General features: G+C 34.1%; 2 protein-coding genes and 1 long non-coding RNA gene across 3 annotated transcripts in view; 2 read left to right on the top strand and 1 right to left on the bottom strand.

The window, feature by feature from the left end:
• The window catches only part of LOC125656990 (uncharacterized), a 42,721-nt gene extending 37,068 nt beyond the window's left edge, over positions 1-5,653 (top strand). The window contains exons 15-19 of the mRNA XM_056143066.1: positions 1-1,775; positions 2,119-2,253; positions 2,337-2,501; positions 2,958-3,070; positions 3,641-5,653. The exon at positions 1-1,775 is cut by the window's left edge and continues 6,404 nt beyond it. The gene's annotated coding sequence lies outside the window, so the exon portion shown is untranslated. The remainder of the gene's footprint in view (positions 1,776-2,118; positions 2,254-2,336; positions 2,502-2,957; positions 3,071-3,640) is intronic.
• A 494-nt stretch (positions 5,654-6,147) lies between these two features.
• LOC130047587 (uncharacterized) lies at positions 6,148-9,298 on the bottom strand. Its single transcript, XM_056142915.1, has 6 exons — positions 9,122-9,298; positions 8,557-8,566; positions 7,394-7,661; positions 7,132-7,268; positions 6,841-7,047; positions 6,148-6,703 (listed from the first exon to the last, which is right to left on the bottom strand). Exons 1-6 carry the CDS (start codon positions 9,296-9,298, stop codon positions 6,480-6,482), a joined length of 1,023 nt encoding a protein of 340 aa, XP_055998890.1. The 3' UTR covers positions 6,148-6,479.
• Positions 9,299-11,356: 2,058 nt separating this feature from the next.
• LOC130047710 (uncharacterized) lies at positions 11,357-15,860 on the top strand. The gene is made up of 3 exons (XR_008796536.1): positions 11,357-11,479; positions 12,953-13,164; positions 15,544-15,860. It is a non-coding gene; the product is annotated as an uncharacterized LOC130047710 (long non-coding RNA).
• Positions 15,861-17,904: the final 2,044 nt, after the last annotated feature.

The following is a 17,904-nucleotide window of genomic DNA, read 5'->3' as shown; positions in this document are numbered from 1 at the left end:
TAGTCAAGGCCCTCTGAAAATTACTAGTATGCATTAATTACTTATGAAATTTTATCAGAGGTAATTGTAGTACACATTTAATAAATGTGTTAGACGCACAGCAAGATTAAACTTGGTAAAGATAATCTTTTTATTATGCATTTTATTATTCGTTTTAAATTGAAATTCACTGTCACAATATCGGTACTTTAAAACTAGTAATACCTGTACAATTCCTCTTCAGTGAGAGGATGCGAACTTCCTTGGGAAGCATAATGACAATCCTTCCCCCTAGATATGACCATCTCAGCATAATGGTTGGTGGCAATACAGATGGAGAAAACCAAATCTTCTGTCAAAAACAGCTTCCTAAAATATGCAGTTCTCTGAATAATCGGGTCCCATATCTGAAAGGAAATTGCAAATAAAATCAGTATTGGCCACCATACCTTTTTGTCAGCATTTAGAAAACTTGTTATACCTTATAATTAGAAACAGAATAATGATTTTCCATTTTTTGTCTCTTTTTGTATGTATGTGATACCTAGTAATGCAGTAAAAAAAAAACCCAGTTAAACACGCATTTCAGTGTATCATGATGCCATGATTCCATTTGTGAATGTATTATTTGAATCTATTTATTATTATTTATTGTTAACCAAATGTATACAGATTTAACCCTATATTCAACCTCAGAGAGTCATACCAACTGAATGTCAGGTTGTCACTCTGAATGAAATGCCACAGTTCTTGGATCAGGTGTCCCTGTGTCCTTCACATCAGCATCCTTCCATCGCATGCCTGGATTTGCCAGCAGACTGTCACTAGCGGACGATACCTGGGAACTTCCCACTAAATATTGGGATGTCAATACCCTTTTTAAAGATGAAAAGAAATTACAATTAAGAATTGTTGGTTTATGTTTTAAAGCAAAATATAAGTTTCATGGTAGCAAGGGACAGTTTCACACTTAAGTACAGCTCAAATTTATTTAAAGATAGAGATGTCCTGTATTTGAAGTGACATTTGGTAGGGGATTGCGTACGTACATGTGTTAGAAATGAATGGAATATTTTATTATACATTGCAAGTGTAGCAGAGTGCGTAATGGAAAAAAAAAGATATGCATGATGTAGGTGTCAGCATTATGCCTAGCATATACATTGGGGGGGGGGGGGGGGTACTGAAGAAATTCAGGTTAAAACCTACAGGGTCCAGCGAAAATACTGCAACTCTGAGGGAAAGTATGTGACCCCAGATATAAAAGTAGAATTGAATTGGTTCTTCGTGGTACACAGTGTCTAAATCCCCTTGCATGATACTCTGATGGAGTGTGGATTTAGTCGAAATTAGAGAAAATCTAGGCAAGATCATAGCTCATAGCATACCAGTACCAGCATGTATGGATCACATGTAATTTATGGTCATAAGCTACTCAGTGTATATAAAATACATGCATTTGGATAAAAGAGAAATCTATATGATTTTTCATTAGCCTGTCATAATCAGACTTTGATGTTACGTACCCCCACCTCCCACCCCCACCCCCATTTCGGCCCAAACACACATTTCGTTTATATTTCTGTTACAATATGAAGAAAATAATTCAAATTATGATAATAAATAGGCCTTGTAAGTCTCGCGCGCCTCCTTTCCCGAAAGAGCGCTTCCGGGAACATGGTATACTGCTTCGCGTATGGGTGTAATCATCGTAGTGATAAAAGTACCACGAATTGCCATTTATATCGTTTTCCAACGGACGAAAAATTAAGAAAAAAGTGGATAGCTCTTTGCAGGTATGTGAACACGATTGGTAGGATACATATATGTGTATACGGTTTACACAAAGTGTGCCGAAGAAATTTAAACTAAGAATTTTGTATGTACATTTCTCAATATCGTTGACTATATTAAACCAAGTACCTTTCCTAAATGAAAAAGATTGCATTAAAGTTTTATGATACTTTTCTTTTTCCTTCCAATTTCGTCTTTATGTATTTTTTAAATCGTTTGTTAAATATAGCTCGAATTTCCTTCATAGTAATCATACCAAAAAGAAGACAAAAACTAATTAAATAAGAAACCGATTCGTTTTAAAATGTCAAAACAAGGACAATTCCATTTATTATTCAAATATAGACGTGCTGACAGAGAATGGAATGCAGGTGATAGGATCTGCAGCTGCCATTTTCAAAATGGATGCAAGGAAAATGGCCCATCAATGTTTGTATACTCCAAATACCAGTTTCCAGAAGTGCCCACAAATCGGAAAAGGTATTTCAGTTGTCATTTGAAATATGCTTGTTGTGGTATGATAAATTCGATAGAAATAATGCATAGAAATTTAAATTCTGTAGGAAAACAATGGAACAAACTGAGGCCACAATGTCAACAACCAGTGAACAAGTTGCCATGTTCATCTGCTACATCTGTAAATCTTGTATCAACTGGAGAACAAGACCACAATTACTTCCATCCATGTCCATCTTTCCTTTACGCTTCAAAGATAAACGATTACCATTGTAAGTATTACTTGAAGTATTTCAATTAGCATACTTCATTCTGTTAAAATCCTACCAAATCCAACTAAGCTGGGTATACTCGGGAACACGTTTAGAATCAAGTGACCCGAATACAGTCAGTACCGTAATAAAAATGCTGACCTATTGTAAAAACACATTATTTGGCATAGAAACACATTTACTAATCATGTTTATTTTACCAGTGTACCTGGATTAAAAACATGTCTCAGAATAAGCCATATAAATATTTTCTGACTCAATGGACTTGCCCATCGGGATGCGTACGCAATTCCGGCTCACAAGTGTGTCACCGGTCATTGTCGATTGGCCAGAGTGCACCTGATCATAAGAATTAAGTATGCTAAATAATTGACATAAAAACATTGTGTACACTTAGTTTTCAAAATGAAATTACCAGAAACTGTTTATATCTTCTTTTGATTTATTTATACACAGCAAAGATAAAAGAACTTGAAGAAGATATTGGGAAGTTAGAGATAGAGATAGAGAGCCTACTTCGATGCAGACCTTCAATGTCTATTGACGCCATAAAAAATGACCAAGAAAAGGTAAGAAAGAGGGAGAGATGGTTAGTTAGATTTGACAATATAGTCTCATATTAAAGGTAACACATGCTACTTATTTGTAAATCATGTCTTCAAAGACTCAATATATATAGCAATTTAAGGAAGTGAACATGAAAAAAAACCATTCACAGTATAATAATATAATTACAATGCATCAAGGAAAAGAAGAAAACACTCCCATAAGATATCTCCAGCTCCTCCAACTTCTTAACTTACTCAGAAGCACTTTTTTTTTCAATATTCAAAATAAATAAATTTTACTATTGTTTCAATATGGTTGCTCCCAGAGATTTAAAAGATTCATTAATCGTTATGAAATATCTCCCTAGTCCCTACTGAAGAAAACTACATCTTAATGATTTCAGAATACATTATATACATCAAAATGACAAATAACAACCCTTGTCACATTTTCATGTTCACTTCCTTTAAGCAAACATATGAGATTTTTTGGAAATTTAAAAAAAATCCATTTCACTAAAAACCCGATTCCCTTCAATGAAAAAAGAATATTTTACAATCATGCAAATCAAAATAATGACTTTTTTTCAGATGCTTTTGTACACATCATTTCCATGTGACATCTTTGACATCATAGTGAAGACACTACAAAGATTTCAGCCCCCGAACTACTATGCAGGATGGAGTGTTGTAAATGTGAGCCTAGAAAATCAAGTTCTCATAACTCTGATGAAGCTTTGACTCAACTTAAGGGATCTCGACTTGGCCGACAGGTTTTGTACAAGTCGGGCTACCATTTCAAACATACTTAACACTATTATAAGTGCCTTGCATGAAATCTTTTATAACGGTGTTATGGTAAGACTAGGCATGCCCAGTCAACTGAAATGTAAGGGGTCACAACCTAAATCTTTTGAAGATTTCGGCTCTGTAAGAGCATCTATTGATTGCACTGAAATAACACAAGATCTGACTTTAGTAGACAAAGTGCTTCATATAGCAATTACAAGAGTCGGCATACTATGAAAACTTTAACTGCTGTTGCTCCAAATGGTTCTTGTGTTTTTGTGTCACCTCTATATCCTGGGTCAGTGTCAGATGCCAACATTGTTGAACATTCTCGGTTTTTAGATAATCTTAGTCCAGGAGATTTAATTCTGGCTGACAAGGGATTTAACATACATGACAAGATGCCTTCTGAGGTTCAGCTCAACATCCCTCCATTTCTTGTTAACAAGACTCATTTTACAAGCAAAGAAGCTGATTTATGTTATAAAATTGCACGAAACAGAATTCATGTTGAAAGGGTTAATGAGCGGTTAAAAAATTATCAGATTTTAAGCCACATTCCAGCAAACTACAGATCTTTGTCTACAAAAATTATGCAACTTTGTGCATGCTTTGTTAACCTTCAAGCACCATTACTTAAAGAGATTGCTTAAACAATCTTGTCTTCTTCTGTAGAACCATTGGGTCAATATCAACCAAACTAGGCACAAAGCATCCTTGGGTGAAGGGCTTTTAATTTTCATGACGTAAAGTTTGCTATGTAACGTGATCATTTTGAAAAAGATAAAGTAATTTGGTCTGCAAACTTTTGAAAATTATTCCATTCATAGCATCGTTTACGATTTTATTTTTATGTAGGCTGATGAGAGTTGAAGATAACAAATAGTGATCAATCTCATAACTCCTACAAGCAATATACTTAATTTTTATTTGAGCAGGTCAGAAGTTGTCTGCTGCTCATTAGCATTGGTATTTAGATGTAGATAACATTTCGTATGCGTAGCAGGTTGGAAGTTGTCTGCTGCTCATTTTTGTTGCATGTTCTGTGTCATTTTAAAAAAAATGTTCCCTTCTTCAGGCAGGTCAGAGGTTGGCTGTTGCTTTGTGGTTTTTTTTTTCATTTGCATTTTGACTGGTTTTGCCCCCCCCCCCTCCCTGGGCTCAATTTATCTTGTGTAAGCTATATCTTATTATGGATCCTAGTATATATTATTTTCTAGTTTATCTTACTATAAATAATTACAACATCTGTATCTTATATTGAATTAGCCATATTTATCATTTGATCGGGATACTTTTATTTTTCATCTGGCATTCATTGGGTGGCACAGCAACTTACATGCACCTTGTTGCATGTCTCATTGCTTGGTGGCAAGCTTTTTTTGTGCACCACCTTTTTGACATCATTAGTGTTTTAGTTGTATATTGGCTTGGATCAATCTGTGTAATGTATATTTTTATTTGCACCGTTGAAAAATTTAGTCCCATTTTTTATATTAAGTGGTCCCAGCCAATTAATTTTGTAAAATATTTCAACTGTTTGTCATTTGTTTCAATAAATGACATAATCACTTAATATTGTTGTTTCATCATAATAATAGTCAGCTGTGACAAAGAATGAACTTCCGAATGTCAGAGGTCCTTCCAATATTATACATCTCTTATCTTCAAAATTGTTGAATATAAATAAAATTCTTATGAAGTCCACCACCTATACACATGAGCTTGTATATTCATTCAAAATGTTTGTTTTTTCATGTGTTTATTTACAAAAAATATGTAATGTCAACATAAATATTGTAAACATAGTCAAAAGTGTTTTGATTTTGTGTTTTAAATATATATTTTTAAAATTTGTATGTTTTGTAAACTGGGTTTATACTTTTCAGTTCACAAGCACTATTCTGATCACGTTTAGTCTAGCATCTCTCTGTTAACTTTTTACATGTCTAGGGTATAGAGGTTTCAAGTTTGTGCAAATTAAGTGTATATAGTTCATAATTAGTAAAAAATCTTATAAAGATCTTCTCAAGAACCACTGCACCAATTTCAAACAAACTTGACACAAATCATTTTCCAAGTGAAGGGGACCTAGTGACCTTTGACCTTCTTTGGAGAAAATCTAACCAAAACATTGTTTCACAAACTGTTTAAGGTGGGGCTTTCAGATGATACAGATTCCTATGTTTTCATGGGAATAAAGATTGTAAAAAATCTTTTATATTCACAGTACAAATGTAGTTGTGAGAATGTGGCCCATGGGCCTTTTGTGTTTGTTAATGCTTGATAGAAAACTGTACAATCGTATGAAAACTACTGACAATACATTTATTCATATGAATGTAGTCTAAGCTGTATGGTATGCAATTGAAACTTCAAAATGTTTTTTTTTAAAGAAACTATATTGCTGGATCGAAATTTCCTTTCTGAAAATAATGAGTGGTGATGAAGTAATGACTTTAATCTTGCTTTCAAATGAAAAAAATTTGAATGGATATGAAACATATATGAGGATCTCATTATAGAAAAGTTAAACATTTTTACATTGCAAGAACTGGGATAAAATAAATTTTCTAAGATCAACGACAGAAGGCACAGCATTAAACAATTTCAATTGCACTGTACAGAAACAAAATAATTGCTATGTCTTGTTCACTTCTGGCATAAACTTATGAAAATAAAAATTGATGAGTTTTTCAATATTTATCGCCCAGTTATCATCCCTTGCAATACGGATAATTGCGAGATCTTCCTGTGTCCATACTACCAAATCACAGCACATTTTGTTTGCAATATGAAGTTGTCCTTGGACTTGGTGATAATAATCAGTGTTTTCTTTTAAATGCAATTGATCAGCTACTTTTTCTGAAATTAGAAAAGGTAAAGTTAGAACATTTTAATTATTTGCATGCTGATGGTAAAGAAAAGAAAAATCATATTTTTTATACTTGGTAATTTTTAGCTCTTTCATTTCTTATCTTTAGTGCAACAGTTAATCATACCAAGGAAAAATTCTTTGACAACTTCAACTGCATCTGCTATCTTCATATCTCTAGCTGAGTATGGGCACTTAACTTCAATCAGGTCAGGTTTCAAGTACTTAGCTGCCTCTGACTGGAAATGCAGAATATCTGGTGGGCAACATGGCTGATGATTGACAATGCCATCTGGAGAAGCCCCTATAACTCCAGATTCATGTAGCCACAATCCTGAACAAAAACAAATGAAACTGATATAAAACATGAATACTTTAGGAAAGCTGTAATATTAAATATCCTGGGGTTTAAATATACCTGTTTCATGTACAGATGCCCCTAAGACAGTGTATTTTTCAATAGCCATCTTTTCGTTGGTTATCCCCCATGCTATTGCAGCACACTTCTCCAAGTTGTAGGCAGACAGCAATCTTTTCATCAAAGACTTACTAATCCTAAGAAAAAGCATCAATATTACTGCTTTTACACCGAGATGTTAAAAACAAATAGTTGATTTAATTGAATATTGTGGATGTAAAACACATCTAATACATTCATGACAACAATGTGATACTAATACCTTTTCAGTCTAACAGCTCTTAAAACTTGTCCAAAATTAGAAGCTGTAATTCTCAACTTCCTAACTGCTGCCCACAATGCATTAGTCCTCTGCCCCTTAGTTTTCTCAACTGTGGTTTCAATGATGTGGCTAGTGACCTTAAGTTGCTGACGGAGCCAGGTATCCTGATCATTAACATGAAGAAAGTCTTCTGACAATAAGAGGTCTTCCAACAGTGGGACAGGTGGTTGCTGTATGGGAGCCTCAGGAGAAAGAATCCAGTGGAGTGCTTCAAAACAATTTTATAAAAATGTGAAAACAAGGAAAATTAAAAGTCACCATTATCAAGTAAACACAAAGTTTACAATTTCATGTAGGCACTTAATAATTATATGAATAATAATTATATTAATTTAATCATGTGTATTTTAGGTTTAATAGGTTAACTTAGTAATAAGATTCTTGTATTGAGACATGATTTTTAATGCTTAGTTGTATGTGTATTGTTTAATGTCCTTCATAAAATAGAAAACCAACAAACAAACATGTTAAAAAAAAAACAAGTTTTAAAACTGAAAAAAAAATATAATAAATACTTAGAATAATTCCAGAACATTTTCAACAGGAAACTAATTCATTAACTGCAGAGAGGAAAGAGTGATTGGGTTTAATTCCTGTTCAGTTCAAATACTTTTATTCTACTTAAATCTCTCAATTCCTCTTTTCCTCAAGAAATTATATACCAGTAAACCGCCCAAGATTCCCAAGCATTTGATACAACACCTCATGATCACTATCATCAAATGGTCGTGAAAGAGCACTGTCAAGCATCAAACATTTGCCATCACAACATATAAAAGTAAAAGTGAACTTGATGTATTGTACAGATTTAAAGTCAAAAGAGTCCCCCCCCCCTCAATTTGAAAGATAGAAATAATTGAGGGTTGGGGTGTCAGTTCAGCAGAGCAAGTAAAATGCCTATATTCATTTTGCAGTAAATATTATACAATACCATAGTAACAGAACTAATCAGATGTGTCATTTTAAACTGTAACATCCCAGTACATTACTAATTACCTATAAGTTGGATCAGAAGGTGGATACATTTCCTCAATTGTCTCAATATTCTTAGGTTGAGACTTTGGGCGTTTCAACCAACTACATCTCACATCAGTCTTACTAACATTCTTGTATCTGTAAATACACAAATGGACACAGTTTAATGCATTCAAAATCATTCAGAAGAAAACAAAGTTTGATTAGGAAGTGTCCTTCATCTGCAGCAACATGAGTAATCCCTCAAGACGCATTCACAGGAAGAAGATTTAACGATATCATCATCCAATTCAATCTAACGTAATATATAAAAAGAAGGAAATGTTAAAGTTGTAAGATTTAGGAATTAGCCTATCTATTGTGCTTTATAAACATCCCCCCTACTTTCTAATCTCAAAGACAGTAGTTGAGGTCGGATATTTTTACTAACCCTTCGGATTTCGGCGAGTTCCCCACCCCCAATATAATTAAAAGTAGATCTCCCACTAACGGTTGGAGAAGATCTTATTTTACTTAGATTGCAAATATTTGGTCTTAATAAATGTAATATCAAACATACATCGTCATACAACGTATTTAATAAATTTCGGCATTATCCTTAGTCACCAGTTGTCAGAGTTGATGCATGATGCACGCATGAAAAAAAAAACATGTACAGCTAGAACATCGTACTGTGTTTTCCTGTTTACTTACCATTACTTTGTATGCTAAGTTCCTCATGCTGGCCTGAACTGTTCCCGTAATCACCCGATTTTCCTCATCATAGAAAAATCTGAGAACATGGTTACTATTCACAGAGTTCTCTGACCGCCGTTGTAGCTTTGCACGACCCTCAGTATATGAAGCCCAATATCGCAAGGAGATCGCCATGTATACTTGTTCCCGGAAGTACCCGTTTAGGCGAAATCTCGAGTCACGCGAGATTGACTTACACGGCCTATTCTATCATTACAATGACGTAATATGTGTTTTCCTAGCAGATTGTGTTTTCTTTTTATAGAAAGATAATTTTTGATAAACATGGAAAAATCCTGGAAAATAGCCCTCTCACCAGCGGCCATGAATGCCCAGTCTGATTAAATCCACACCATCCCCCTTCTCATTGTACACTAAATCCACCCACTTCTTACACTCGCGCGTCAGGTAAGAAGAGAATTCTGGAAAAAGGGGGGGTGTTAATCAGACGGATTAATGCCGGACCAGGACAGATTAAATGATGTCACCTCTTAATAAACAATTGGGTGTTATCCACTTGGTTTAGATATAATAAAATATAAATATTTTCTTTCATGAAACGACAAATTATGGCATCAAATCGCGTTGATTAATCGTGAATTTTTCATAACATAACAAAACTGCAATTTTTTTTCTAGTCGGCCTATGTGGCTACATCAACTTACATGTACATGTTTATACTGAATGCATGATCGTTTGGGTCATCCTGCAACAGGAATTCCAGGGCATCTTCTTCTGACATCAGGTCGTTTTAAAGATGTATAAAACAAGCCTTCGCTGTGACAGTGAAGCTGTGTTGTTTTCGTTGAAACGGAAACACGTGTGTTCCCCGTGCACACTTTCAGGGTGCGTGCTAGTTCAGATCACTTAGAAGTAGGTTGTCGTTCGGAATGCCTCTATTTTTTGTAACATCGAGTTCGATAATCGAATTATTCCACCTCGGTTTTCCCGAAATCATGTCACTCATCGCAGTTAATTGAGTAATCAGCAATTTTGTGTAAACAGTTATTATTTCCTTCCGATATTTCACGAAGCTAGGTGTCTTTTAGTATTTTTATTAGACATAATAATAGTAGTAGTAATATTTAAATATTTACGTTCGTGTTGTCCCTGCATGTAGAAGAATGTCTGAGTATGAGCCGAAATATGTTGTTGTCAACACGGTGGAAGAAGCCGAAAAGCTAGTTACTAAGTTTGAAATAGACACAGTCACTAAATTTACAATATTTAGGCGAAATAAAGGATTTAGTCATGATCTGGATTGTAAGTACTGGATGCCGTGCAATTATGTATAAATTCCTAATATTCAGCCATTCTCTGACATAATTAAGTAATTCCTCTTGTTTCTAATTGGTTGAATTAATTAAATGAAAATACCAACTAAGAAAGTAAGTGTATGCAATGATTTTACATCTGAACTGCACCATAGCAGACACAAGTTCTATTACACATTTTAAAAAATGTATACTTTTATACGATATAGGCCTTCAAGGTCATCTGAGTGCTTTTGGAGGAGAAGGGACAAAAGGAGGGTGTTAAAGTACCCTGTAATGACACACCATTCATTATTCTTGGTTTTGATGTCAGAGAATGTCACTTTGGGCCAGACAGAAATACAATGAAAAAGAAGAAGTACCAAATGGAGAAGGTACTAGCTCGCACAGAGTTTATATGCTACATGTCATTTTCTTCAGCATTGTGTTATTGAATTATTTTAAAATGCATTTCCAACTTTGAATATGTTTTAACTTTAATCTCATACCAATATTTAAGCATCAGTAAAACATTTTGCAATTTATGTACAAGTGTATATAATTAAATTTGCAGACCATAGAAGCAGACCAAGATCATTCTTATACACAAAAGAGCAGGACTTTGGTACAAAATACAAAAAAAACTTGATTGCCCTGCCAGAATTTATATGAAAAAGATATGCTAATTTCCTGATTATAAAGTAAAGCAGTAATCATAAGACATGTACTGGTAAAAATTTCGATTAATTTATTAAACTGACCAGATTAAATATGGATTAAAGTTTATTTAAATCATAGTTTCTTTTTGTCCTTCATGAATGCTCTGGGTTCAACTTTTGGCTAATGTAGGCAAAGTGACTATCGTGCATCTTAAATATAAAATTGTGGATATTTTTCAATCACTTGAACAGATCCTTGGTCATGATTCTATCTGGAAGAGAAAACACCAAGCGCAGAAGTTGAAGAAGGCTCTTTCCGCAAATGAAGATGTGCACAGGGAAAAGGAAATTCACATTTTTTTCCCCCAGGAATTGAGAGCCACAAAAATCATTTGACAGGACAGGTTGATCAATATTTAACACAATCTTAACATAAATTCTGAAGAATAGGAAAGCTATATGAAAGGTGCATACCTACATGTAAATTATACTTTTAAAACCATTTGATTGTTAAATTTAGTTTTACTTGACAAATTGAATGCCAAGAAGCCTGATGTGCCTTAATCACATCCTTTCCTTATTAAGTAAGAGTAATAGAAACATGGGGTTTCCAGGTAGTGTAGTGGTTAATGCAACTGTTTCTCACCGCTGCGACCTAAGTTCAAACCCCATAATTGACAATGGCTGTATGTGAGAGGGTATGGTGGTTGTCCACTCGAACACATGGGTTTCTACTGGGTACTCTGGTTCCCTCCCACAAAATGATCCCCTAGTGCCCGTCTGTGCAAGTCTTTAAATAGCTAGCAAATACCATTGTTGTTTGTATGGAACGCCAAATTAACATAAACTCAAATAATTGAAGATATCTTCAATTATTTGAAGATATCATCAATTCATTTGATGCGCACAACAATATATTAAAGTTCTCTTCAAATAATTAATGATATCTTCAATTCTGAATTATTTCCTGGATTAATTGAATTGATGATAGCATTAATTATTCAGCTGAATTGATGTGCACTTTAATAGAATTAATGATCTCTTCGAATGAATTAATGATATCAACAATTGAATTGATGCGTGCTACAATTCAGTTGAAGAGAGCAATAATTGATATAATGAGCACATTAAATCAATTGATGAGAGCAATAATTGAATTGATGCATTAATTCAATCATTGCTCTCTTCAATTGAATTAATGATATCTTTACTAGTAATTCATTTGAAGAGAGCAATAATTCTTTTAGAGAAAGCAACTATATGATTAAAGATATCTTCAATTCAACTATCCACAATTGAATTAATGATCTCTTTAATTGAATTGTTGCTCTCTTCAAAGGAATTGATGCGTGCATTAATTCCTTATACAAAAGCATTGTAAATAAGTAATATATCTTCAATTGAATTAAAGAGATCATCAAATTACTTATACCGAGCTCTAAGTTAATTATTGCGAGCAATATTTCTACTAAATTGATGCTCTCATCAATTGCATTGAAGAGAGCAATAATTGAATTAATGCACACATTAAATCAATTATTGCTATCTTCAATTCAATTGATGTGCGCATTAATTAAATTGATGAGAGCAATAATTGAATTGAAGTGCACATTAATTCATTTGATGAGAGCAATAATTGATTTAATGCACTCAATGCAATGAAAGAGAGCAATAATTGAATTGATGATATCTTCAAATAATTGAAGATATACATGTATTTTCAATTATTTGAGTTTATGTTAATTTGGTGCTCCATATGTTTGTATGTCTGACTTTATAAAAATTAAGATTATTATTATTATTGTAGGGAAAAAATTATTGTGCAATCAACCAGCCTGGGATCATTTGTAAATTACAGGGTTGTTTACTTTTGATAGCTTGCAGGTATTTGTCTACCAATCGACAATACCATCAAGGAAAAAAAATCACATCTGATGGATGAAGGAGTGTCTAAAGTTTCAGAAATGAGACGTCACATCAAGTCATTTAGCAGGAAGGAACTTAGAATGACTGATGAAGAAAATCGACGCTTCTTTCCATTGGATAAAGATATTAGAAATCTAATGAATTCTTTCAAGGAACAGACACGGTATCTTTTACTATGTATTGTAGATTCCTTATCATATGTTTTTACTGATCAGATTTATATTCTTAAAATGACTTTTATTTCTTGAATGAAAAAATGCAAAGAACCTACTCACTGTAACATGAGTTACTACATGTAATTAGCTCACCTGAACCGAAGGTTCAAGTGAGCTTTTCTGATCAAAATTTGTCCGTTGTCTGTCGTCGTTGTTGTAAACTTTTCACAATTTTATCTTCTTCTTCAGAACTACTAGGCCAATTTCAACCAAACTTGGCCAAATGCATCCTTGGGTAAAGGGCTTTCAAGTTTGTTCAAATGAAGGGTCATGTTCCTTTCAAAGGGGAGATAATCACAAAAATGCAAAAATAGAGTGGGGTCATTTAAAAATCTTCTTCTCAAGAACCACTGGGCCAGAAGAGCTGAAATTTACCTGAAAGCTTCCTGACATATTGCAGATTCAAATTTGTACAAATCATGGCCCCCGGGGGTAGGATGGGGCCACAAGGGGGATCAAAGTTTTCCATACAAATATATAGAGAAAAACTTTAAAAATCTTCTCAAGAACCACTAAGCCAAAAAAGCTGAGATTTACATGAAAGCTTCCTGACATAATACAGATTCACGTTTGTTCAAATCATGGGCTCCGGGGGTTGGAAGGGGCCACAATAGGGGATCAAAGTTTTACATACAAATATATAGGAAAAATCTTTAGAAATCTTCTTCTCAAGAACCACTGAGTCAGAAAAGCTGATTTTTATATGAAAACTTTCTGATACAGTGCAGATTCAAGTTTGTTCAAATCATGGCCCCCGGGGGTAGGATGGGGCCACAAGTGGGGTGAGGGTCAAAGTTTTACATACAAATATAGGGGAAAACTTTAAAAATCTTCTCAAGAATCACTAAGCCAGAAAAGCTGAGATTTACATGAAAGCTTCCTGACATAATGCAGATTCAAGTTTGTTCAAATCATGGGCCCGGGGGGTTGGATGGGGCCACAATAGGGGATCAAAGTTTTACATACAAATATCTAGGAAAAAAAGTTTAAAAATCTTCTTCTCAAGAACCACTAAGCCAAAAAAGCTGAGATTTACATGAAAGCTTCCTGACATAATGCAGATTCAAGTTTGTTCAAATCATGGGCTCCGGGGGTTGGAAGGGGCCACAATAGGGGATCAAAGTTTTCCATACAAATATATAGGAAAAATCTTCTTCTCAAGAACCACTGAGCCAGAAAAGCTGCTTTTACATGAAAACTTTCTAACATAGTGCAGATTCAAGTTGTTCAAATCATGGCCCCCGGGGGTAGAATGGGGCCACAATAGGGGATCAAAGATTTACATACAAATATATAGGGAAAAACTTTAAAAATCTTCTTCTCAAGAACCACTAAGCCCAAAAAGCTGAGATTTACATGAAAGCTTCCTGACATAATGCAGATTCAAGTTTGTTCAAATCATGGGCTCCGGGAGGTTGGAAGGGGCCACAATAGGGGATCAAAGTTTTACATACAAATATATAGGAAAAATCTTCTTCTCAAGAACCACTGAGCCAGAAAAGCTGATTTTTACATGAAAACTTTCTGACATAGTGCAGATTCAAGTTGTTCAAATCATGGCCCCCGGGGGTAGAATGGGGACACAATAGGGGATCAAAGATTTACATACAAATATCTAAGGAAAAACTTTAAAAATCTTCTTCTCAAGAACCACTAAGCCCAAAAAGCTGAGATTTACATGAAAGCTTCCTGACATAATGCAGATTCAAGTTTGTTCAAATCATGGGCTCCGGGGGGTTGGAAGGGGCCACAATAGGGGATCAAAGTTTTACATACAAATATATAGGAAAAATCTTCTTCTCAAGAACCACTGAGCCAGAAAAGCTGATTTTTACATGAAAACTTTCTAACATAGTGCAGATTCAAGTTTGTTCAAATCATGGCCCCCGGGGGTAGGATGGGGTCACAATAGGGGATCAAAGATTTACATACAAATATATAGGAAATATATTTTTCTCAATAACCACTGAGTCAGAAAAGCTGATATTTACAAGAAAACTTTCTGACATAATGCAGATTCAAGTTTGTTCAAATCATGGCCCCCGGGGGTAGGATGGGGCCACAAGTGGAGGGGTGGGTGGTCAAAGTTTTACATACAAATATAGGAAAAAGCTTTAAAAATCTTCTTCTCAAGAACCATTGGGCCAAAGAGGTTGACATTTACATGAAAGCTTTCTGACATAGTGTAGATCAAGTTTGCAAAAGTTTGTTTTGGCCATAATAGGGACTAAGGTTTTACATGCAAATATATATGGAAAGTCTTCAGATATGGGTCAAGGTGACTCAGGTGAGCGATATGGCCCATGGGCCTCTTGTTTATTTTGTAGCACAGGTAATGGGGGAAAATATGCGAATTGTTGTGTTATAGTTGTTGCAGAATTAATGTTCCTTGAAATATAAGTCACAACTATTCCCACTCCTTCTGCCTGGTGTGCAAGATAAATAATGTGGTGAAAAGAACTGATGTGCCGAAAGAGAGTCTGATATTTCAAAAAAGAGCCTGATGTGTGAAAACTTCTACTGTGAATGATAACTGATATACACTGTATATATAGTGATGTGAAACAAGTCAAATTTCTACATGTATATCCTATATTTTAGACACTGTACATGAACCTACCTATCTACTTCTGAGTGATGTGAAATAAATCAAATATTTAAAACCTACCTCTAGGTGATGTGAAATAAGTCAAATTTTTAATCTCCTATATTGTAAACACCGTACATGAACTTACCTACCTCTGAGTTATGTGAAATAAGTATATTTAAAACCTCCTTCTGAGTGATGTGAAATAAGTCAAATATTTAAAACCTACCTCTGAGTGAAGTGAAATAAGTCAGATTTTTATATCCTATGCCTTGGACAAATACATGAACTTTCATACTTCTGAGTGATACGAAATAAGTCGAATTTCTATATTGTGTATCGTTGACATCGAACTGTAATCTACCTACCTCTGAGTGATGTGAAATAAGTGAAATATTTCGAACCTACATCAGAGTGATGTGAAATAAGTCAAATTTATACATCCTATGTCTGAGACATCGTATATGAAACTACCTACTTCTGAGTGATGTGAAATAAGTCGAATTTCTATATTGTGTCTTAGACATCGGACTTTTATCTACTTACCTCTGAGTGATGTGAAATTTTTATCTCCGATATTTTAAACATCGTACATGAACCTACCTACCTCCGAGTGATATGAAATAAATCAGAATTTTATAATCTATGTGTCAGACACTGTACATGAACTTGCCTACTTCTGAGAGATGTAAAATAAATCAAATTTTTAAAACCTACCTCTGAGTGATGTGAAATAAGTCGAACTTTTAAAACCTACCTCTGAGTGATGTAAAATAAGTCAGGATCTTATATCCTATGTCTTACACAGATACATGAACTTTCCTACTTCTAAGTGATACGAAATAAGTTGACTTTGTATATTGTGTATCGATGACATCGGATTTTAATCTACCTACCTCTGAGTGATGTGAAATAAGTCAAATATTTAAAACCTACCTCTGAGTGATGTGAAATAAGTCAAATTTATATATCCTATGTCTTCGACATCGTACATGAAACTACCTACTTCTGAGTGATGTGAAATAAGTCGAATTTCTTTATTGTGTGTCTTAGACATCTAACTTTTATCTACCTACTTCTGAATGATGTGAAATAGTCAAATTTTTAAAACTTACCTCAGAGTGATGTGAAATAAGTCAAATTTTATAATCGATATCTCAGACACTGTACATGAACTTACCTACCTCCGAGTGATGTGAAACAAGTCAAATATTTAAAACCTACTTCTGAGTGATGTGAAATAAGTCAGGATTTTATATCCTATGTCTCAGACACTGTACATGAACTTATCTACTTCTGAGTGATGTGAAATAAGTCAAATATTTAAAACCTACTTCTGAGTGATGTGAAATAAGTCGAATATTTAAAACATACTTCTGAGTGACGTGAAATAAGTCGAATATTTAAAATCTACTTCTGAGTGATGTGAAATAAGTCAAATATTTAAAACCTACTTCTGAGTGATGTGAAATAAGTCAAATTTTTACAACCTACTTCTGAGTGATGTGAAATAAGTCGAATATTTAAAACCTACTTCTGAGTGACGTGAAATAAGTCGAATATTTAAAACTTACTTCTGAGTGATGTGAAATAAGTCGAATTTCTATATTGTGTGTCTTAGACATCTAACTTTTATCTACCTACTTCTGAATGAGGTAAAATAGTCAAATGTTTAAAACCTACCTCTGAGTGATGTGAAATCAGAAAACTTTTTATAACTACCTCTGAGTGATGTGAAATAAGTCAAATTTTATAATCGATGTCTCAGACACTGTACATGAACTTACCTACCTCCAAGTGATGTGAAATAAGTCAAGATTGTTTATATCCTATGTCTCAGACACTGTACATGAACTTATCTACATCTTAGTGATGTGAAATAAGTCAAATATTTAAAACCTACTTCTGAGTGATGTGAAATAAGTCAAATATTTAAAACCTACTTATGAGTGATGTGAAATAAGTCAAATTTTTAAAACCTACTTCTGATTGATGTGAAATAAGTCGAATATTTATAACCTACTTCTGAGTGACGTGAAATAAGAAAACTTTCTATAACTACCTCTGAGTGATGTGAAATAAGTGAAATATTTCGAACTTA

Source organism: Ostrea edulis, chromosome 7 (assembly GCF_947568905.1).
Source record: "Ostrea edulis chromosome 7, xbOstEdul1.1, whole genome shotgun sequence".
Classification (NCBI taxonomy): domain Eukaryota; kingdom Metazoa; phylum Mollusca; class Bivalvia; order Ostreida; family Ostreidae; genus Ostrea; species Ostrea edulis.
This window is presented reverse-complemented; position numbering and strand designations above follow the sequence as displayed.